Source organism: Hydra viridissima, unplaced genomic scaffold (genome assembly GCF_058129835.1).
Source record: "Hydra viridissima isolate aposymbiotic clone 2 unplaced genomic scaffold, HvirCarnegie_v1 scaffold_1, whole genome shotgun sequence".
NCBI classification, from domain to species: Eukaryota; Metazoa; Cnidaria; class Hydrozoa; order Anthoathecata; family Hydridae; genus Hydra; species Hydra viridissima.
The window spans coordinates 29,086,651-29,110,879 of NW_028324300.1; the positions used below are offsets into that span (position 1 = coordinate 29,086,651).

General features: G+C 31.3%; 2 protein-coding genes across 2 annotated transcripts in view; one reads left to right on the forward strand and one right to left on the reverse strand.

Annotated features, from left to right (window-relative positions):
- LOC149894372 (E-selectin-like) overlaps positions 1-23,633 on the forward strand; it is a 65,332-nt gene extending 41,699 nt beyond the window's left edge. The window contains exons 6-8 of the mRNA XM_090099284.1: positions 21,075-21,140; positions 22,951-23,027; positions 23,463-23,633. Coding sequence (XP_089955410.1) covers positions 21,075-21,140; positions 22,951-23,024 — 140 coding nt within the window. The 3' untranslated portion in view covers positions 23,025-23,027; positions 23,463-23,633. The remainder of the gene's footprint in view (positions 1-21,074; positions 21,141-22,950; positions 23,028-23,462) is intronic.
- Positions 13,759-16,693, reverse strand: LOC149894373 (uncharacterized). The gene is made up of 3 exons (XM_090076644.1): positions 16,444-16,693; positions 15,809-16,296; positions 13,759-15,663 (listed from the first exon to the last, which is right to left on the reverse strand). Exons 1-3 carry the CDS (start codon positions 16,601-16,603, stop codon positions 13,759-13,761), a joined length of 2,553 nt encoding a protein of 850 aa, XP_089932770.1. The 5' UTR covers positions 16,604-16,693.
- Positions 23,634-24,229: the final 596 nt, after the last annotated feature.

Below are 24,229 nucleotides of genomic sequence, written 5' to 3' on the forward strand. Positions count from 1 at the left end.
CAAAGGCAACAATTTGTTTGAGGTTAATGTGATTCCATTTTCCATAAGCAAATTTTTCAGATAATTTTTTGTATATCTCATGTTTTATTTTTAAAAAGAAAAAAAATTTATTTAAATCATTTTTTTGTTAAGAATCTCATGACGAACTTTCAAACCTAATAAACAACGTTCATGTTGGTTCCGTCGGAATCGAATTTGATCAATCTGTCTGAAATGATCACTGCAAAAATAACGGTGTTTTCTGGTACTGCTGTTCGAAATTTGAGGTTGACTACCAATTCTGCCGTTTCAGAAACAACTCTTTCTTTTTGCTTACTAATGTCTACAAAAAACAACGGAAACAAATTTTTATAATCAATCAGAGTCAAACCAGATTGACAAACAAGTTCGTTTGTACCGTAATATTTATCGTCAAAAGAGAACGCGTCAGAATGTGCCATGGTAATTTTCTTTTCTCCAAAATTCAAATCGTAATTGTAATTTGGATATTTTATTCCATTGACGGTTACGAAAAAATTGCTGACATCACAATGGTTGAAAATGGCTGGATTTACAATTTGACTGGAATTCTTGTTTGTCTGAAGTCCAAGCACGATATATCTCGGAACGCTTCTGTCTGTGATTCTTCCTAGGGTCCAAGTGAATTCTGTGAGACCAGCAGGAACGACTTGTCTTTCGACTTTGTTTGACTTATAGGCTACTGGGACGGAAATTTTACTCGCCATTAATTTCAAGAATTCGGATTTCTTCGAAACATCCAACTCAATTCTAGGCATAAAAAGTCTGAATTTTTTAAGATCGATCATTCCTGCAGCAACAGTCTCGGCTCTGTAAATGGCGTCGTCGTATTCTTTTTTTGTGAAGGTAATGATGTGTCTGAAGCCATAAACAACTTTGTCGTAAGTTTCGCAAAAACCAAAAATGTGTTTTAATGGTATCTTGAACGAAAATGCACCAATGGATGTCGTGTCTGCAAACAAGTGGTCTCGTCTTACAACAAATCCTGGATTTCCGGTGGCGTTTGAAGTGTCTTTATACCACATTTGCTTCAAACCATCTGCAAGCTGAAAACCAAAAGGGTATTTCAACAATCCAAGCATGGTTGTTCCTTGACCTGGATACATGACTCTTTCCACTTGTTGTCCTGATAAATCATAGGTGACATCATTAAACAAATACATGATGGCGTTGTTCACCAGAGCAATGTTGTCTGTTGCTGTGTATGCAGTTCCATCTGCTTTTTTGAGAACCCCTTCAACGAGGATGTAAGCCTCTGATGGTACTGTTTGCACAGATTGACAATCAATCTCAAAAACGATCGATCCTGAAGAATTTAAATCGAGGTTTGTTGGGAGGTACTCGAAAAAATCAACTTTTTCAATTCCAGTGTCATACTCTGGCATTTCATCAACTCTTAATCTATCGGTGTTTATCATTTTTTAAAATGAGAAAAAAAAATTTATGTCATTTTTGATTCGTTAAAAAAAAATCAAGCAATCAAAAGCCCGCTCCCCATTTTAACGAGATCTTGGATTCTAGCCGCATTCTTTTTCGTCATTTTCTTTTTCACTTGAATGGAAGAACCAAACATTTTTTTATGCAGCTCTTCCATTGGATGAATATACGGATGAATATACGGATCAGGCTTTGCCGCTTCGTTTACAATCGTGGTGAGTAATTGGTTTGGATTCACTGTTCCTGTCTTGGCGTAAACTTTTTCAAGCGCTTTTTTTCCTTTGTCGATGGCAACGTCTTTAGCAGTGGATATGGCTGAAGAAGCCAATTCTTTTCCAGCTGATTTGGCGGCTGTGATTGCTTCTCTTCCAATTTCGCTTGCTGCTGCTTTTCTCAATAAATGAAGAGACGATCGTGAAGCGTTTGAAGCTGCCATTCTCCTCAAAAAATTTTTAATCGCGTCCATGATTCCTCCACCTCCAACGACGTTCTTTTTAAAATATCTTCTGTTGTTCACAATGAGCATTTTTTTAAAATGAGAAAATATTTTTTTAAATCCTTTGGATTCATGTAAATTCTTCGAATTTTTAAATCTGTTCTCACGACTCGATGTATTTTTGAATAGCTCTGTATTCCTCTTTGTTAATTTCCCCCTGTCTCAAAAGCTCGTCACAAATGGCAACGGCTTCGTTTCTCGATGCTATATTTCCAGCATGTCCTGCAGCGATGCTCAATTGAAGTTTTTCCACCAACGCATTAGGATCGCTCGGAAGGATAATCAAACCATGACCTTTTTTTTCTTTAAGTTTGTTTTCAATAGGTATGATGAATTTATTGTATTTCTCAACCTCTGTTGCTTTAGGCTTGTTGTGTCTCGCATCCGACTTTACAGCCTCACTCTCTACTAAAATTTTCGAGTAATTAAATACATCTTCTGCTGTCACGTTTTCTGAAACGTTTGGATTGGTCATCAACTCCCAAAGACCTTTGGTTCCTTCATACCTTTCGCCTCCAACAATCATATCGTTTCCTTCAAACATCACCCCCATTTTTCCAATCGTATATTGACCATCGCTTTTGCTCAATTCAAACTTGTTCTTAAAGCGTCTTTTAAATTCAGCTCTTGCGTTCAGATCAAACAACTGATCATCCTCAGGAAAAATAGACGACTCTAAAGGCGCTTCTTGCTTGATGCTCTCCTCCTCGTTTTTAACCTCGTTTTTAACCTCGGATTTTATCTTTTTGAACGTCTTCTCATTGCTCTCAATCAGAGGCTTAAAAAACTTGCTCAAATCAGTCTGATAATTTGCATCTGAAATGTTGGTGTTGAGACTCTCATTGTAAAGCTTTTCTCTATTAGCTCTATATTCTCTCAAAATCTCATCTCGCTTTTCAGGATCTTGTATTCTAAAAAAAGACATTTTTAGAATACGGAGAAAAAAAACTTAAAACAAAAACTCGATTGCGTTTACTCTTTTAGATTAGTTTTTCTTAGATCCTTTGGATTCATGGAAATCTACGATTTCTTAAATCCGCGTGCGGATCCATGGAAAATCATCATGATTTTTTAAACAAGTTGTTGAATGCTTTTATCGCGTCTTCTCTTCCTTTTTGGATCAACGACTCTTTAGTCAATTCGTCAATGACGCTTTTTGTCTTGGTTCGGATTTCTTCAGTCATAGTTTTGAATTTTTGAAGCTCGCTGAGAATGAGTTCGTACTCGGAATCACTCACAAATCCATCCATAAGAGATTTTGAAATGTGGTCGCTAATCGTATTCAATTTTGACTCGGAAAGAACTTTCAATTTTTCGTGCTTTTCAGCCTTTAACATCATTTTTTTGTTCTGATGATTTCCGAAAATGGATAAAGCTCCCAATACAACAGCAACCCCTTCACACGCAATCGAAACTGGAGTGGCAACGACGGTTGATAAAAGTGCAATCCCTGTAACCCCTAAACCAATGCATACCGTTTGTAATCCGTCGTCGGTGAAACGAATTATTTTTGCCGCTCGATGGTATTTTTTACTCAAAGCCATTCGTTTCACTTTTTCATCCTCTATTTCTTTTTGGATCTCACTTATTTTTTGAAGTCGATATAAATGCCCTCCATCTGATGGTGCCGTTGGAAGAACTGGATAAATTTTTTCAGTGTTTTTGATTATCTCCATCTTTTTAACAAAGACACATTTTTTTTTAATTCGAATCGATGTAGTTTATTTTACAAAGCTTTTCACCTTTTTTAACGATGACTTCCTGGTTGTTATAATTGTGTATGGTCATAACTATTTCATCCACAGACTCGGAAAAAATAGCATCGTTTTTGAAATAATTCAATTGGTTGCTTATTTTATCCATCAAAGTGACGACAGCAATTCCTTTGTCTAATTGTAAACCTACGGACAACGATATCTGCTTGTGAGATACAGGAGGAAATTTAATGTCTTGTTGAGCAAAAATCTCGTACTGTCTGTTGGTGTTGAAATAGGTGGGATGATCCAACTTTTTCTTTGTTACAATAATATTTTTCATATTTTTTCGTTCCAACTCTTTGACTCTATCCTCTAAATGACTCAGCTGGAAATTAAAATTGTGAATCTCTACTGAGGCGCTGTTTTTAAACAACTTGTGTGGGGCATGCATTTTTAATATGAAAATAAAATGTTTTAAGTCGTTTTATTTTCAGTTTTTGTGCTTTACATTTCCTCGTCTGATTCTTTTACCTCTAAATCCAAGTTTTCACACATCATGATGCTATGAGGTAAAGATGCATTTTTTACGATGATGGCTTCGAACAGTTTAACTTGAATAGACACAATCGAAGGACCAATATACACCCCCTCAATTCTAAGTCCTCCAATAGCATAACATCTTTGGTTGATAAAATCATGTCCAGAAGATAAGACCAAATTTTAATTATGACGTTCTCCTTTGGCTCCATTTTTTATATCAAGAGCTGTTTTCTTTCTATGAAATGTAGAAGTAATGAATATTTCGTCTTCAGATTCATGAAAATTCTTCGAATTTTTAGTTATATACATTTTAGCATAAAAGACTGGCGCTGCATCAGCATTGTCAGCTTTATATTTTAAAATACTCAATTCGTCTGAATTAATTTGCTTTTTTCTTCCTCCTTTTTTAAGTTTGAATGACAATTTATCTACTTCACCTCTAATAAACAAAGTAATCTTTTCCATTGTGCTAATAAACTTTGCTTCTTCTTCTGTCTTTCCCTTTTTAGCATCAAAGCAAACGAAGGACATGGAATAACCATTCAGTTTTTGTGTTGCCGGATCTTTATTCTCACACACACCATACGAAAATAATGTAGGTGTTCGTAATACAAGAGGTCCATCTCCAGTTGGATAAGAATATTTTACTGACACTTTTTGATATACTACTGGTTTTGTTGCTGTGTAAATTTCTCCAACTGATAATTTGCTCTCATCAAAATTTTCAATTGTAATAAAATTCATTTCTTTTCTTATACAAGATTTTTATTTAACTCAAAATAAAAATTTTTTCACTTCTTTATTATCCTAACCCTTTGACTAAGGAATTAACTTTATCATCATTTGAATTATTTCACCAAATATATCACAGTGTCTACGCAAGTTATTCATGGTTGTTTCCAATTTAATATTTCTACTATCCCATCGAAAATAATCTTCCACTTCTAAAAAATCATCAACCAATTCACTTTCAAAATAAAACATATTTTTAAGGATATCTTTCATATCATCTAAATTCTCTGCTTCATACATACTACAACGTAATTCATTCAACATCAATTGGTACTTAGACATAAACTTATTCAAGTCAATATGTTTCATGCATTCATACATATCAGCTTCAAGCACATTTATTTTTATAATCATCTCATTCATTGTCGCATTCATTTCTTTTCTATATACAAGATTTTTATTTAACTCAAAATCAAAAAATTTTTTTTCTTGCTATACAAAACGACGCGACTATTTTTGCAAACGTATCAATTCTTCATTATTCACCCAAGAGTTAAATGAATCTGGATATCCAAACCATTTTACTAAAGATCTGTTCTTTTGCTTTCGAATGACTTTTTCAATTCTGAATATGTCTTGAGCTGTCTTTTGCATTTCTTGTTCATAAAACGTACCTTTAATTTCTTCACCGTTAGCATCAGCGATTTTATACGTGGGTGGATTCGTATGCTGAACATTTAACACGGTAAAAACCTCTTCAGTCCATCTCGGTGTATACCCCTTTTCAAAATGAGACTTCTTTTTTACGATCCTCACTTTGTCTCCCATTGAAAATTTTGGTTCTGCTCTTTCTGTTTGCGTCTTTCCATTCAGGCTCATCCAAACCCTATATTTATTCTTTTTATCCCTAGCTTCCACTGGAGTCATTTTGATGGAAGAGTGTTTGGCGTTGTTATAATTTTCCACCATTTCATCTAATACGTCAATGTATTTATTGGTATTGTTGGCTGAAAAATATTTAAACATTCTCTCTTTCATCGTTCTATTCCATCGTTCAACAACAGAACTTTTTTCCTCGTTTTCAGTGGAGTATAATTGTACACCTAGAGCTTGTACATGCTTGTTATAAAACTCTTTACCTTTATCCACCCACATCTTTGTACACCTTCTCTCCTCAAATATTTTGCTTAGAGCGTTAGCTACATCAACTCCAGTTTTACTCTTTAACGGAACGATCCATCCATACTTTGAAAACACGTCGATCACCATGAGCAAATATTTTACGCCGTTGTTGAATTTTGAAAACGATTTCATGTCAACCAAATCTGCGGCCCATATTTCATCCATGTCGTTCACAAACACTTTTCTTCTTTTAAAATGACGAATGGCTGGTTTATGAAGCTCGTTTGCAAGTTGATCCGTCCATTTCAGGTTCTCCGGTGCTTTTTTTTTAGACCTAATCCGAATTTAGCTTTGGCTTTGATGATGGGAGTGATCAGTTTTCTTTCGTTTATTTCTCTCTGAGTGGGATTTTGTATAGAGTTCATTTCTTCAAGCATCATTTGATCTGCCAAATTTCTGCTTTGAACGTCGTTTAAATATTTATAAGCTAAATCGTGATGGTATGCTGCATTGTCCACTCGATCTACCGGTTTACTCCACTCTTGATACATATCGGTGGATGTGAGTCTTTTGTCCAAGTTTGTACCAGGTCCTGCAAAATTCATTCCTGGAATGTGCATTTCTCCTGGAAATTTTGCCCATGGAAGCTTTATTTTTTTTGAAAAATTGTTAATCGTTTCTACCAAGTCTCCTCCTTTTGCCGTATGCGAAGAAACAAACTTACATTTGGTCGTTCCGCAAACGTTGCAAACTCCTTTAACCATATGTCGGTTGTTTTTTGTGATTTCGTTTCTCAAATGATTCGTTTCTGTTTTCCTTTTGCATTTAACACAATACATTTTATTTTAAAAAAATATTTTTAAACTAAAAATGGAAGTGTCTGATTTGTCATGGAATATTGGAAAAATCAAAAGAAACAACAACAAGCTTTTACCGAGAAGCATTCGAGGAATCATCGTTGGAAAATCCGGATGTGGAAAAACAACGTTGCTTCTCAATTTATTGCTCAGACCTGGATGGTTGGATTATAACCATTTGCAAGTTTTTGGAAAATCTCTTTTCCAACCCGAGTACAAAATACTAAAAAGTTCGTTCGAAAAAAAATTACCAAAAAAAATAATTCTCGACTTGTTCAAGGTGCAAACCGAAATTGAAAAATTGAAACTAGACCCTGAATGTGTTATCAACGATCTTTCAAAAAATTTTTCCGAAACCGAGGGTATGGAGTGTGAATTTTTTGAAACGGCTGACGATGTGCCTAATCCTGAAGATCTTGATTCATCCAAAAACAATTTAATGATCTTTGACGATTTGCAACTAACCAAACAAAACAAATGTGAAAAATATTACATCCGAGGAAGACACTCTAACGTCGACTGCTTTTACCTCGCTCAAAATTATTTCATGCTCCCAAGACAAACGATAAGAGAAAACACCAATTTTATCTGTCTCTTCCCTCAAGACTTAAAAAACATTAACCACATTTATCGAGACCACGTTTCTAGCGATATGGAAAAAAAAGAGTTTGAAAAGTTTTGCAGCCATTGTTGGTCTGAACCTCACGGATTTGCGGTGAATGATTTGTCTTCAAAAAAGGACAATGGAAAATATCGAAGCGGATTTGACACTTTTTATTTTCCAAAAGAAGCCATTTAAAAAATGTTGCATAATAAAAAAATGTCAGGCATAACCATCGACGTGGACGGAAATTCCAACGTAATCATAACAGAATTTTTAGACAAAATCGTTTTTGAAAAAGGAAAAACTTATGAAATGGCTTTTCTAGGGCTTGAGACGTACAACAGCTTTCCAAACATCATCAGCAAAAACAATTCTTTCCGGTATAGCATGAACAACGGAACCCATTGGGAAAATGTCACCATTCCAGACGGGAGCTACGACATTAAAGACATCAACAATTATTTACAAAAGGTCGTCTCAAACACAATAAAAAATTATGCGTCTCAAAGCGCTAGCTACGTCACAGCAAATAAAATCAGCTACTCTCCCGATAACATAAAAATCGGATCCAATTTAAACACTTTAAAATCAACCATCACACTTGGAATGAATTATTTGATGGATTTGAATGTGGAAAACAGCATCGCCTCAGTTTTAGGATTTACAAAAAGACAATTGGATCCTAATTCCGAATATGAGTCTGACGATATTGTTAGAATTTCAAGCATCAACACGATCAGAATCCTCAACAACGTCATCGGGTCTGCTTACGTCAACGGATCCCAACTCAATTGCATCTACTCTTTTTATCCAGCTGTTGGTCCTGGTTTTAAAATCATCGAAAGACCAACTCATTTGACTTACCTCCCTATCAAAGTCCCAGAAATTTCTACAATGATCACTCGCGTTGTTGATCAAAATGGAAATTTGGTTGATTTTCGTGGAGAGGAGATTACGATCCGTTATCACATTCGAGAAGTGAAATAAATATTTTTTCTCACATTTAAAAATGAGCAAATATGTTAGTGTTAAATTAAATTTGTCTCAGGGACAGATTGAAAAAATAAAAAAATCAATGATAGCAGGTAAACCTGTGAGCATCCGTATTTCAAAAGATGATTTTAACGGAAACGACGTTTTACTTGTAACACAAAATCAACATCGAAAACTTTTGGACGCTCTCCATCGAGGAGTTGGAGTCACCATTAAAATGAGCAAAACCCAATTGGAACATAACGCAAATGTGAAAGGAGGATTTATTGGAGCTCTTCTACCTTTATTGGGTATGTTGGGTAGTACACTTGCAACAAGAGTAGTTCCAGCTCTTGCCACCGGATTGTTAGCAGGTGTAGGATCTTCTGCAGGTTCTGCTATGGTTGATAAAATTGCAGGAAGAGGTATCGTTTATTTGAAAAAGAATGGAAATGGAATGAAAATGGGAACGCATAGAGGAAACGGATTATTTTTAACACCCTGGCCTAAAGGAGGATCATTCAAAGACGGAGTTTACGTTAAAAGCGGAAGAGGATATGAATCTATCGGCGCTGGTTTGCTTCTCGGACCAAACTCTCCATTCTCAAGCATCCCTTTTTTTAAATTTAATTTTGTAAATAAATTTCTTCTCATATAAAAAATAACAATGAGTATTACAGAACAAGAAGAATTTGAGGAATTCCTTTACAGCGAACTACAGGAAATAAACACTTTTGACCCAGAATTACACAGATTGGCCATACAATTCCACGATGATAATCACAAAAAAAGAATTGATGAAAATTATATTAATAAAATTAAAAAATTAAATACCTTACCCATTCATACCAATACTAAACTCTTACTACGACATGGATTTGAAGAACAACGACAAAAACAACATGCACAAAGAATTAGAGAAACGCGAAGAGAAAAATATAAACATCTTTTTCCATACTTGAACTACTACAAAGAATAAGTCATTCACACCCTTTTTCATAATGAGATGACATTATGAAAATGCGCAAAAATGGAAATACGCAAAAATGGAAATACGCAAAAATGTCAATGAGTCTGCGCAAAAATGCCAATGAGCCAGAACCCGCATATTGTAGTAGTATCATTATTGCCATCAAGATCGTCTTCATAGTGATCCTCGTCATTGTTTTTACTTAATATAATCAATCCAGCTTTTCCATCTTAAAAATTTGAACAATGAGCAATTAAATAATATTTCCAGTTCCACCTAAACGGGTGGGAGCCATTCTAAGTTGGGAACCAATGAATGAATGTACATTACACATTCTAAAAACAATGAAATCAGTATTAACGTTTACACTAAATGTTGGATTAAGGGTTCGAAGATTTTAGCAAATGGATGCAAAAACTTAAATACAAAAAATCAACAGTGGTACAAGAGGAGCCGTGGAAAGAGCACCAATAGATTAAAAAAAAATCGTTTAAATTGCTTCACTGCTTTTATATTCTACTAATCATTTTAGACATATTTGAAAAATTTATTCAAATGGCGCTGTCTCTTTGAAAGGCCTATTCAACCTATCATAGGTTTATATCATATTCTTCAAAAACTATTTTCATAGTTTTAATGGTGTTTAAGATTTGAAGTACATTAAAGAATAGAATAATAATCTGAATTTTGATTTTAGTTAAAAAAAAAAAGTTAATACATGACCAACAACAAGTTGACATAAAGCAATGTCTCTAAATGTAAGCTTTTTAGTCGTTTCAAGAGATTTTTTGAAGTATCTTTTGTAGTTGTTCCCCAATTCGTGAAAGAAGATGAAGTTACAAATAAATTATTAAAAAATGCATTAATTAATAGATATGGAATTCCAGTTTAGAATCAAAATATAAATTCTGCTTACTCAGTAAAGGCAAAACCTACTTTATGCATCAAAAAAAACAGTCTTGAATAAAAATTTTAAAATCATAGTGACGAATATGTGTTTATAAGGGTTTTAATTCCGAAATTGAAATTAGGTGTGCCGACTGGGCTGAGCTTGGTACACCCATTATTTCAACTGCAACTTTTATATCTTTAATTTCTTTTGCCAAATTTGCTAACTGATCGAGAGCTTTACTATGGAACTCTGTAAAGTACATTACTTTATTCATATAAGAAAAAGATTTTTAAATAACTACTAATGTTTTGGTAAACTAACTTAATTATTCTTTAAAATTTCTTAAGTTTTTTTTTTTTTATCTGTTTTAAATTGTATGTTGTAAAATATATACTTAAAAAATTTTATGTAATATTTAATCTAAGTCCATAATTCACAGTTATAAGATCCTGAGATAATGGTGAAAGAAAGATTATAGCTTAAGTAACTGCATTGGTCACATCAAGCAAAAGTAAAAAACTTTCAAAGTTTGATAAATTACTCGCTTGATCCATTTTATTGATTTGGGGTGCAGTTGCCCTACAACTGCTGTTTGTTTGAAAGATTCTGTTTAATTTTATAAGTGGTTGTGGAAATACAGATGGATTAAATTCAACATAAAAAACCATTGCATTACATTAAGTATGCAAAATAGTATTTTAAATAAAAATTTGTTTTTATTTAAATTAGTTTTTTGCATACTTAATGTAACTTTTTGCATACCTAATGTAACTTAAGTCGTATATAAAAAACATATATATATATATAAACAACAAATCAAGCTAAAAAAGTAAGTATTACTTGGTTAATCCACAATATTGTCTTTTGATATAGGCGCTCTATGCCTTAAAAATGGAATCCTGGAATTCAATTTTCTAGTTAACAGACAAAGAGATTGTGAAAGTACTGATGCTTTAGCTGCAATGTAAATAGCTATATAATTACATCATGTTGCATAGTCATTTTTAACGAAAATTTTACTAAAAAGTTGTAAAAAATTTGATTTAAAAAAACTTATGTCATTGGGATTTTTTGTGTAGGAATTATAACACTCACTTCGTTCATAGGTCATAAAATTTCATCTAAAGGTGAAAGTTATATAAATTAAAAGTATTGGTAAATTTAGAGATCCTACTTGATTGTTCTATTTTATTATGTTTTGGTATAGCAGCCACACTCGATTTGAATATAGGAATCTTAGAATTCAAACTTCTTCTTGACGCTAAAGGTGAATGCAGGAGAGTTGATGGTTTGGCTGCAAAGTAAATAACGATAAAGATACATTACTTAATTAAAAATAAAATATTTTAGAAAACCTTTTAAGAAACAAAGCTACATCTGCGAAAAATTGTATATATGTTATATATTTGTTATAAATATTATTAGTATTCAAAGATATAAACACTGACGCAACTGATCATATTCAGGTGGAAATAAAGACAATTTTACTATATTGTAAATAAATTGCAACTACATTAGATATGAAAAATTGTTAAAAAAAATTGTTTTACTTAAAAACACATAAATATACAATATTGTCATAGTTATATTTTGTTATTGCCATTATTACCACCAAGGCTTTAGAGCTGAGGTCTAAATTTTGCTGCCTCATCTTGGATTCTCATTATAACATCAGCTGCTGGTAGCTCTGGTTCCAAAATCCTGATTATAATCATTGCTTTGATTTTTCTTATTACAAACTGATAGTTGTCACCAAAATCTGATTTGTCACTCTTCTTACTTTTTACACTAACATTACCATCAACTTCTTCATCACCTAAAAAATAAAATTAGTTATACTATAACTGTAATAAAAATAAACAGATAAACCAGTAATTTTATTTTCAATTAAAAAAAAAAAAATAGAATGCAAAAAAACTGAATACAAAATTAAAAAATTATCAAAGATGATAATAAATAACCGCCAAAGATATAAACATATCATAATGGAAACATTTAAAAAAAACCTTCAAAAAAAGTAGTTATGTAAAAAGTAGTAGTAAAAGTACTTACTATTATAAAAGTATTGCTACACCTTTAAGGTGTCGCTAAGATGACCTTTTCTTTAAAAATAGCTAAGCTAACGTGACCTTAGCTTTAAAGGTCCTCTTTAAAAGAAATCCTTTTTGGAAACTATAGAACTAAGTTTTCATTTTTGATTCATACTTTTGATCATATAATGTTATATTGTAATATTCCTAGGTTGCAAAACGAAATTCAAAATAATAAATAAAATACATAACAATCAAAAAGAAAATTTAAAAGTATAAAAATTAAACATACCTTAGGTTTATTCTTTTCTAGGTGCTTAAAGGTAGATATTCCTTTAGAAATATTTTCTTTTTATTGAAGTCAGAAATAAGGAAAACAAAGAAATTGACAATTATTCAAACACCCACAGAAAGAGCATACAACAAATTTAAAAATGTCATTAGTCACAATTTTTTGCATAGTATGTTGCGTCAAAAAAGATACTTTATAAAATATACTTTATAAAGATACTTTATAAAATATTGTTCAATTAAAATGTGTTACCTTAAAACTCCACGTTATCAACACATTTAGTAGAAAGAAATTTTTTTTTATGGCAAAAAAAATAGCAATTATGAATGCCCAGTCGGCACATCTAGTTTCAATTTCGGAATTAAAACCCTTATAAACACATATTCGTCACGATCCAGGCGTAAACCAAGAACACGTAGATTTCACGGAAATTTTACTAGTGTTTGACACATCTTTTATAAAGTTTCAAACACGTGTTTATTGAGGTTTTAAATACGTGTCTTATAAGGTTACAAGCACGTATTAAATGAAGTTTCAGTTTGGAACTTAAATCTTGATCAGACACGTGTACTAGGGGTGTTCAAAAAAAAAAAATTTCGAAAACACGAATACACAACAAGCTAAATTTGGGGCAAATGTAAAAAAAATACGATTACAAAAAAAAAAAGTCAAAAATATTGAGATTTACCTTGTGCTCAAGCGTCAAAACCCCCCTAAAAATGCCCCAAATAGTACCCTCGTAGCAAGGCTTTGAGGACAAGGTAAATCTTAATATTTTTAATTTTTTTTTTTTTTAATAAGCTCATAATAATCTATACTTTTTTTAAAAATTGATGTGTATTCGTGATTTTTCTTAAAAGTTCTTTAAATTTAAAACGATTTTATGCAAAAAAACGAAAATATGCGCATTTAACAAAAAAGAATGCGCAATAATTCGTACTTATTTTATTTGTTTATATTCACAGTGTTTGGTTTTCATTTTATTTGTATTAAGCTTTTTAGAAAAACGTTTTTTTTATAGGTTGATTGAATGATACAAACTTAAATTACGTGCAACTTGTATCTTTAAAAAATATTTTTTTAATATAAATACAAAAGTTCAAGCTATCTTCTGAATTTTGGAGCGTAAGCTAAGTAATCCCTTTGCGATTCTTTTCTTGCTTATAACTTTGTTATTTTGTTTCTTGGTTAATAAAGATTCACTGCCTGATGCCTTAAAAATTGAGCGAGTTTTGTCCACAGCAATAAGCCTATTTTGTTTTTCTTCCTCGTCTCTGTAGCGGTGAACAAATTGTTGCATCATTCCAATTGCCCTTTCAGCGTGGTCGTTTACACAAACAATACTTTTTGCAAAATTTAAAAATAATTTATATGTTGATTGCGTGTGCCAATACTGAGGTGGCAAGGTCAGCCAATCATCAACTCGTTGATCTTTTATTCCGATCATATCAAACATTAACCAAGAGAACTCATCAACCAAAGAAGCTAAGCTAGGAATTTGCTGATGAATGTTAAGTTCAATTTTCAACAATTTTTCTATATCTTTTTTTTGCTTATTTTCAGTTTTAAAGTAACATGACTTAGGTTTTGGAAATGATAATATTGCAGCAGCAATTTTTTTCTTTTCTTCGAGTGCAACACCATCATCCAGCAAGGCTAAAGGAATCAGAGTTGAGTCAAGATACCATGTATGTTTAAATAAAGAATTCAACACAGCATCAACAGCAAATGGTTCTGCACATACTGCTTTATACTGATGCATTTGATGAATAGCAGTTACATCCATAAAAGGAGCTTTGATTGTATCATTTGATTGCAGGTACCACTTTGCATAAAAACAAGCTATAAATTCAGTTATTACCTTAATATGTTCTCTATTTTTTTGAATAAAATCAATTTGAGTTGAAAGAATTTGCATTTTTAAATAATATATAGATTTCCCAAGAAATCTTGCATGATGAACCGCTCCAGTTTTTCGAATTTTAATGATAGAAGGAGAAAGATAGCTGACCACTAGCTCTGCAAGTTCTTTTCTATCTTCCCGTACAATATTATTTCTCAATAAGTAAGATCTACAATACTCAAGAGATTCTGTAGCAGCTTTTTCAACAACGGTTCCTTTAATTTCTTCCCAACCAAATTTTACTAACATAGATGGGTTGTACTCAAAATTAGGCTGCTCAAACAAGTTTTTGAAATGTTTAAACAAAGGGTTATCGGGGGCCGTAGTTTTTTCATTTGTTATAGCCTCACAAAAGTGTGTGATTCTCAACTCAGAAACATGATGTCTGCAAGCTAAAAGAATTAGATACTTATTTAACTCAGTAGATATTCTTATTAAAGATCCTTTATGTATTCCTGTATTGCTTGATGTGGTATCAAAACAAAGTAATCCAATCTTTGATTCGAGATTGTACTCTTTTAAGACTTTCATTACACCATTGTACTGATCTTCTCCAGATGAAGAGGGTAATGGCGTAACTCCGAGAAGATGGGAGTCATTATCAATAGTTGCCAGAACCGCAAGTCTATCATGCTTTAATTTTTTTCCATTATTAATTTCAAAAAGTGTCTTTCCGTCAAAATGTATAATGCATGGGTAGGGAGAAGCTCGGATGCTAAGTTCGACATCTTCTTTAGCAATAACTGCCATTTCATGAGCTGTTTGTTTCATCTTTCTAGATGCTGTTGACCTGCTGCAATTTACATTTGTAAGATCAACCCCAGAACTATCAAGGATTGCAGCAGTAACTTTTGTCAAAACGTTTGGAGAAATATCAGTAATTGTGGCAATAAGAGCAACATTACCAGAAATAATATCTTTTGGGATCTCAGCTTTTATAAGACTACTTGACTCTATAGAACGCCGATATCCTGGTTCAAAATCGGAATCAAAAGATGAATCTTCGCTGGTGTCCGTACCAAATTCTAACTCTGAACTTACTTCTACTGATTTAGCAGCATTTTTTATAGATGGATTTCTCTTTCTTGTATTCTCCGAAATCTAAACAGCATACATTATAAAATAAAAATTAATGTACCCAAAATAAAAACCAATGAAAAATTGGAGAAGAGTGAGCAATGATAGAAGAGTTTTTAAATTCAGAAAAAAGGTTTATAATATGGATTTATATTATAATATATAATACCTTCTCGCTATATTTTTTGTCTTCAGGCCCTAGAAATAACTTTCTGTTGTGTTCTTGATCGTATAAAAAATCTAGGTCCTCTTTCCTATCTAGGTCTGATCTATTCTTGTCCTTCTTTATCCAGTTTTGTAAGTCAGCTATTCCTGCCCAAAAGATTTTTCCCAGCTCTTTTCTAAAGTCTTGTTGCTTTTTTAATTCTAAAGGCGACCTCCTGTGCATGTTTTTTTTCAAATTCAAATATTTTTTGTTCAACTTATTCAGCTTTTGTATCAAGTTATTATCTGATTGAAGAGGGAATCCAGCTTTAAGCCAGGGACCCTTGATTTTGCTTAGAATACACCTACAATGCAGTTCAACACATCTCTCGTATTTTCTGTCTTTTTTTACCGAGCATGCAATTATCATTGACTTTTTTGAGGTTTTAGAAAGCGTCGACTTATTAAAAGCTATGTGTTGTAAAATATCTAATCCAGTTGGCAGTTGATCAACTAAAGTTAATAACAAAAATATTCAGGTTGAGTTTGCTCTTGTACAACGTGAAATCTTATAGTCATAAGATTTCACATTATTAACTATAGTCTTATATCCTAAACTAGATATTTAAAATTAAAAAAAGCTCAAAACAAATTCGTTACTTGGTATTGCTGGTTTCACTTTCTCAATAATAAAATGTTTGTTTCTTTTCATTTTTATATTTCGCTTTTCATTGCCACTTTTTAATAGTTTCTTACTTTTATTTGCACTTGAAACTTTCATTTTTTGTGACTCTCCTTTGTTTTCTATTAAATTGTCCATTATAATTTTTAAAACTATTTTAAAAGAAATGACGTTCACTAATTTCAAAATATGAGATGAAACTATAATGTTTACTGCAGAATTTCGCAATATACATTAACGTTAATTTACAATTGTCAGTTTTTTCTTTTTACAAGTTTTAGACAGGTAATATAATTGTTTATTAAGTGAGAACAAAAGAAAAATGCAAACAAAGTACACAAATCAAATAACAAAAGAAACATTAATGATTAAAAAACCAAACAATGTGAATATAAACAAATAAAATAAGTACGAATTATTGCGCATTCTTTTTTGTTAAATGCGCATATTTTCGTTTTTTTGCATAAAATCGTTTTAAATTTAAAGAACTTTTAAGAAAAATCACGGATACACATCAATTTTAAAAAAAAGTATAGATTATTATGAGCACATTAAAAAAAAAAAAAATTAAAAATATTAAGATTTACCTTGTGCTCAAAGCCTTGCTACGAGGGTACTATTTGGGGCATTTTTAGGGGGGTTTTGACGCTTGAGCACAAGGTAAATCTCAATATTTTTGACTTTTTTTTTTTGTAATCGTATTTTTTTTACATTTGCCCCAAATTTAGCTTGTTGTGTATTCGCGTTTTCGAAATTTTTTTTTTTTGAACACCCCTAACGTGTACGAGACGAGTTAAGCGTAGCCAAAAATACGTAGATTTTACGTGAGTTTTACTAATCTGTCACGTGTTTATACTAGAGTTTTTATAAAGAAAACTTTTAAAACCATTTTAATTTGTTAGAATAACTTGTTCGTTTAAGATAATCATTTTCAACGTAAAACTTATATCATAGTAAAGAAAATAAATTATCATAATGAAAGGAACATTAATGTTCCTTTCATTATTTACTACGTTATATATATATATATATATATATATATATATATATATATATATATATATATATATATATATATATATATATATATATATATATATATAAAGATATACGCATATATCTAAATTTAAAAAATGGGAAGTAAAAGAAAATGCATAAGTTGATCAGTCTGTTGGCAGAAAGTTCTCTTTTCATTTCTTGATTCAACCTTTCACTCAAATAAGTCTTCAACCGTTTTTCAGGAATTTTCCATGTCACTAATGACAATAAAACTGTAAAAAAAATCAAAGGTAAGTCATGTGTTGATGACAAATGGTCAGTATATTGCTTGTTTGGCGCATGGTTACCATACATAAAGTTAATTTTTTATTGTATTTCTTTCGTCATCAGAGTCAAACTTTGCAAAACAATGCGCTTTTGCATTCTTACTTACAGTTCCATTTGGATCAAATTTTCACTTAAACTTTTCTTTTATTGTCCTAAAGGCGTTTTCAAATTTTACTAACTCATTTATTGAGGTAACCTGTTCAAATGTCACTTCAAGTGCAAATCTTTAATGATGTAAATTCCGTTTAGCTGAAAAAGAGGACTCTCAAATAATTTATGATTTTGATAACATCCTTTACGAAACTATATCAGTGTTCAATTTTCTACTAGTTTTTAAATAGCCTATTCTATGATTTTCTGGTGTTGCTTCTATTGAGCATCTTTCACAACCAAACTTTGCAGTGTGTCCCACTACACATTTAATGAATGCTTGCGCAGGTGTATCACAAAGAAATGAGAGAACAAGAAATGGCAATTCATTGTCTTTAATAGAAATTCCACGCTACCAAATTCCATCAGCCAAAATTGAAAATTTGTGATTTATGTACAGGTAAGTTGTCAATATTTATGCCCATTTCAACAGACCTAATTTCTTCAGTGCTTCTTTGAAAAATTGATGAAACACCCTTTTGTAATCCAAGGTAAACATACTGTCAGTTACGTTTATCAACGTTTACATTACTAGGCATGCATACGCAGTAAATTGTGATAATCTTTTGGAATGTCTTCTTGATGAAAATAGCTAATTTGTTTCAAGTTTAACAACTCATCAAAATACTCTCTTTGGAGTTTGTATTTTACTACCCATTTGGTAAGAACTGATAAAAGTTTATTCACAGTTTTGCTTAATTCAACATGTATCTTCATTTTCTGAGCTTGAACTTTCAAAAGGATCAGTTTCTTCTGAGGAATCAAAATGAGAATGACTACTTGAACTTAAAGCTATCGTTAGAGATTCATTGTGAGAACACTTTGAAATATTACTGTCACTACTTCTGATATTTCTTCTAAGAAATCAGTTTGAGAATGAGAGCGTGATGAAGATAAATTGAAAGCACAAGCAAAAGATATATTTCCAGCTAAAGCTGCTTGACATTCCTTCATATATTCTTTTATATGTGATGCTGAATTTTCTGTCTTCATTTTTATTAAACTGCTAATTTTACAGCATTAACTACTAAAACTTGTAAAATGTTAAAATATAGGAAACAAACCTAATTATAAGGAAAAATAGAAATATCAGTATATATGCATAATATTGCGATATTACCGATTTACACATTATCATTTTATTGAGAATATGATAACATCCAACTATTGTTATAACATCCAACATTTTTTTTGCATTATATCCAACAAATTAATGTACATTATGGCAACAACAACAAAAAATATTTACCAGAAATGTAGATATATCTAATATATTGCATAGGCTAGGTCTAAACACTACATAAGGCAACAAATGTATGAAAAGCAGAAACGATAAAGTCTAATACATGCAAAAACTGTAATTACTTAACATATAAATATATATTTAATAACATATTTTGACAAACATTTCCCCAATTGTACTCTAAGTAAACTGTTGTATCTTCAAAAAAATATAAAATGAAGCAGCTGTTGCAGGGAACACAACTATGCAATTTTAAATCTTCTTTACTCAATAAAAGTTGCTTTACAAAAGTCTCTCCTTCAATTTATACTTTTTAAAATGCTTCAAATAATTTCATGAAAAAAAACCGCTAAAGCGATATTTATGGGATTTTAAGAAAACTATGTCAGTATCCACTTTCCGTAATTGCTTCTGCGCGTAATCATTTTTTAAATATTCGCGTGTTTTTATCCTGGTTTCACAACCACTACAAAAACCTTTTACAAAATCATACTACGATTCTGCAACGGTGAAACCATCCGTAAAAAAAGAATATTTTATAAAATACATCACAATTGTAATTGGTGTTTCGGTAAATAGAGCAAGTTTATTTCATTGATTGAAAACCGATTATCGACACGTGTTATTCTCTATGTTTTAGCGGGATTTTAACACGTAACAGAAACCACGCGTAACGTATCAGCGAGTTGTGCCGATTGGGTTTCTTTTAAATCTGTTGTTTTGTGGCTAAAGTCATTGGGCATTTTTATCACGTTTTTTAAGAAAAAAAGTAATCGCTTTACTTTAATTTGTTTTATAGTAAAAAAAAATCCTCTTATTTTTTTTTTTTTTTTTAATGAAATTGAGTTCGATTAATTTAAAGTAAATTTGAAAATTTAAGTTAAACATCAACTAAAAGTCGATTAAATGTCATAATGCCCGAAGAGGTTTTGATAAAGCGTTTAAACACGTTGTAAATATTCGTTAATAATCCATTAACATATATCTCAATCTAAAACCCAGTTTAGCTACTTAAAGACATAGCATTAGAACTTTCTGGTTGACCTGTTAATTAATTAAAGCAAAGAAAATGAAAAATACCTAAAATGGTTAATCTCAATCAGTCACTTTATATACTTCTATTCATACCTTTGGTTTTCTTAACAAACATAAAAAAAATTTTCGATGCGTTTAAAGCAGTTAAAAAGTCAACGCAAATATTTTTTAAAAAGCTTTACTTTTTTAACAATTCTTTTCCGTGTCAAAAAAAAAAGAAAAGAGAAGAAAGAGAACGCAAGTTTGATAATTTTTTTTTTTTGAGCAATAACTTTGAAAAATTCTACCAAGTCTAGTTTAATTTCTAACAGTAATTAAACAAAGTTTTAGGCTACTGAAACACTAGCATTATTGCAGTTTCCACTTTACCTTAACCACTAACCACTTTTTTTGGTGGTATTTTTCAATAATTACATCTTCAATTCTTATCTAATAAAGTTTGGACATGATAACTGCTTCATACTTACATTTTTAAAACATCTAATTGTACGATAACGCTGAATTTCATGGCATTGGTATTTTTAAAATAATTTTGGGCTAGAATAGTGGTGTACGTATATCTAATCTTCCACAGTTATTAAATGTATAGAATTAATTGTAACATATCTCTTTTGCAATTGATTATTGAATTACCATTCACTAAAGTCAGTATTTGGTTTTTAAAAAGATAATTTTAAATTATGTTTGCTATTAATTAGTCGACAAAGTTATAAGTTATGCATGATTAAGCTTCTAACTTTTCAAAACAATATCAATTTTAGAAAAAAATAGGTGTGCGTTACATTTAAATTATCACGGAAAATTTATTGATTAGGGACGGTAACGTACTTTGTACGCTATTCTTTTTTTTTTCAGAAAATAAGAATTCACTAGGATCACTTCAATACAGAGCCAAAAATTGCCAACAGGCTACTTGTACAGGTATAGATTATTATTCTTTAGTCGTTAAATAAATAAAGCAATCTTTAAATTCCTTTTCAAATAAACCAAAACGAGTAAGCTACACTATATTGGTTTTTCAAGTAAGCGTTTTTTCCCTAAATACCCTAACTTTTAAAAGTAAAAAGATAATCAACTTTAACATCTTAAAAATACACAATAGCATAAGACCCAGAAAATACACAATAGCATAAGACCCAGATGACTCAGCGGAGCAAGCTCTTTAACCAAGATCTTTGTGTGGCTCAGTGTAGCATGTATTAATAACATCGCTAGGATGGTAAAGATATTGAAGATCCCATCTTCAATAAGTAGTTTAGTTTTTTTTACTCCAAACCTAATGAGAAGCCTTCCAGACTAAACTTCGATATCATATTTAACCTTCTAAATAGATATCATCTGAAATCTCATTCTAATTAGATGTATATTGAACACATCTCTAAGAATGTGCAATCTAAATATGTAAAAGTTAAAAATCAATGTTCATTCCAGCAACTTTCTTGTTGCAAGTTATTCCTCAAACTTCACTTCATTAGTTTTAGTTTGTAAATTTCATTTTGAATACAGTTTGGAATATTCAAATCTCCCTGTTAAAATGAGTTCTGGATTTTCTCTTGTCAAATTGCTTCAGAACTTTCAACTTAAGTGATGCCCAATCTGAATGAAAATTTTCCAGGTAATTTTTCACTCATTACACATCATTTTCATTCTCGCGTCAATCTAGAGGGCTAAATAAAATTGCATTAGCTTACATCAGGTCCAAATAGTTGTGGCTTTTATTGACATCTGTAAAACATTGCTAAAAATTTCAATAACTGCACCACAAATAATGAGCATCTGCAATTGTCCAACTATGACATTTTGTGCTTTGGAATGTGCATAAAATTAGTTGGAGGTGGTTCAAAGGGTTTTCGTTATCAAGTTTGTTTTCTAAATAGATCTGGTGAAGAACCTTTTTTAACTTTGCTACCAAATCCTAACTTGCTTTAGCATCCATCAGAAATTAGAGAGAAGCATTGCTATTCTCACGATATCAAGTAAAAAACCTTCAAAACTACGACTGCTTCCTCATGAGGGTATTTCTATGTACATTTGAGACCAAAACACTCCCCCAGACTGCAGAAGCTTAGAGGACTACTGTCCGATATGCATTTGGGATTTAGTTGCATCTAAATAAGACATTTATCTAAGCCTGGCTTTAAAGTTGAAATGTTATTTTAGCCTGGGACAAAAGCTTTTAAGTTTAACAGCATAATCATAATATAACTGTTATGTCCGAAAAGCAGATGTGTTTCCAAATAGTGTTTAGCTTGTTCGATAAGAGATATTTCATTGTAACATTGACAATACTACTCAGTTCTTGGAGTGCTAGCAACCACCACTTCGGGGTGACTGCTCAAAAAGTTTAAATACTTGTTTAAGTATTCCTTGGTGAGCTAGCCCATCAATGTATGCATGACATTGTTATTGGCCACACAGATAAAAAAAAAACAACTCAGATTCATCACGCAAGGTCTTCTCCATCCTCGATTTGAGAAATACTTATCATTAAAATATAATTAAATGTTGATTATAATTGGTTTACAACAACACTTGCGCCAAAATTAAAATTCCAAAAAAATATATTAACATAAGTTGGCAGTAAAAAAATTGAGTGGAGAAAGAGAGAAAAAGAGGAGTAACATGTGCACTTTCTTTTCTTCCTCTACATGGTAATATTAAAATGGTTACTTGTTGTTTAATTATTACCTTTTATTGTTCAGTTAATTAATAAAAAAAAATTATCGTTAAGGAATGAGTTTGAATCAGTCTCCTCTCTGGTTATTTTGGATCCTTTTGGTGCATTCAGTGTTACTTCAAAATTAAAATGTAAGTTCTCCGTAATTTTTTAAGTAAACCAAAAACTTTTCAAAATATGCAAAAACATTTCACTTTGAGAGTTGTCTCAATCTATCAGATTTTCTTAGGTATTTATCCATTTATTTGATTTGCTTTTTGCAGGCTTATTCAAATAATCAAAAATGAGAAAAGTACTTTAGGAAAACATATCTTACTGAAACTAATTCAAGAAGAGATTTTTAAATTAGCTTCAGTAAATTATTTTTTCTTATATTTGCTGCTTGATTAATAATACTAAAAATTATTTGTGTTTTAATTTATTGCGGTGTGGTACGCAAAAAAGCTATTTTAATTTGCTTTGAACATAAAACAATTTTAGGAAAATCAATCTTTTTGTATGCATTTCTAAATTGAAATTGAAAGGGAATTGCATATCTGATAATTTATATTTGTTTTGCTTTCTAGTTGTTTGACTTGAGAAAAACTCTGCTTGGTACAAATCACATTTACTTAGCTCATCGAAGTGGTGGTCATGATAGTAAAAATTTTTTTCAGTTTGCATATACCTAAAGTCTACAATCAAATCCAGAATTTTCACACACTTATAAAAATTTTTGTTGATATAAAAAAATTTTCTCACTTATTTTCATAACAAATATAAAATTTACGTTTGCTATAAAATCGTGTCTTTTCAAATAAAGAAACTACATTAAAGAGTGGTATTAGCAAGTAACATCCCTTGGAAAAAACCTCCTGTTTAAAAAATGCCTTGTTTAAGAATATTTACTCCAACCCTTACCTTACCTCGTAATCTATTCCAAAGCCTAAGATTTTTATCAAGCCTTTCTCTTAAAACAATATGGGGAATATTTCCAAAAGTTAAACATGTTTTTCTTAGACGCTGCGTTTGCCTAGTTAAAAGAATAAAATTTTTTAGTTTCGCACTGATCCCCAAATATTGATCAGTCGATAAAGCACGACTCATCCCTATGTACTAAATAGTTGAGAGAATTAGGCGCAGCTTTTTAAATATTGAAGAATAAGTAATCGGTTAGACTCCATTTATTCAAACCATTGACCTCCATCAACTATATTGGAACAAAAGAATGTCATTACTAAATTACGATATTTTTGAATACTGCTGCCATTGTTACAAATATTTAACAATTCTTAACGATTTCTAATTAAGCAACCTTTGAATAGAGAAGCAAAGCAATTTCTTTTGCAAACTT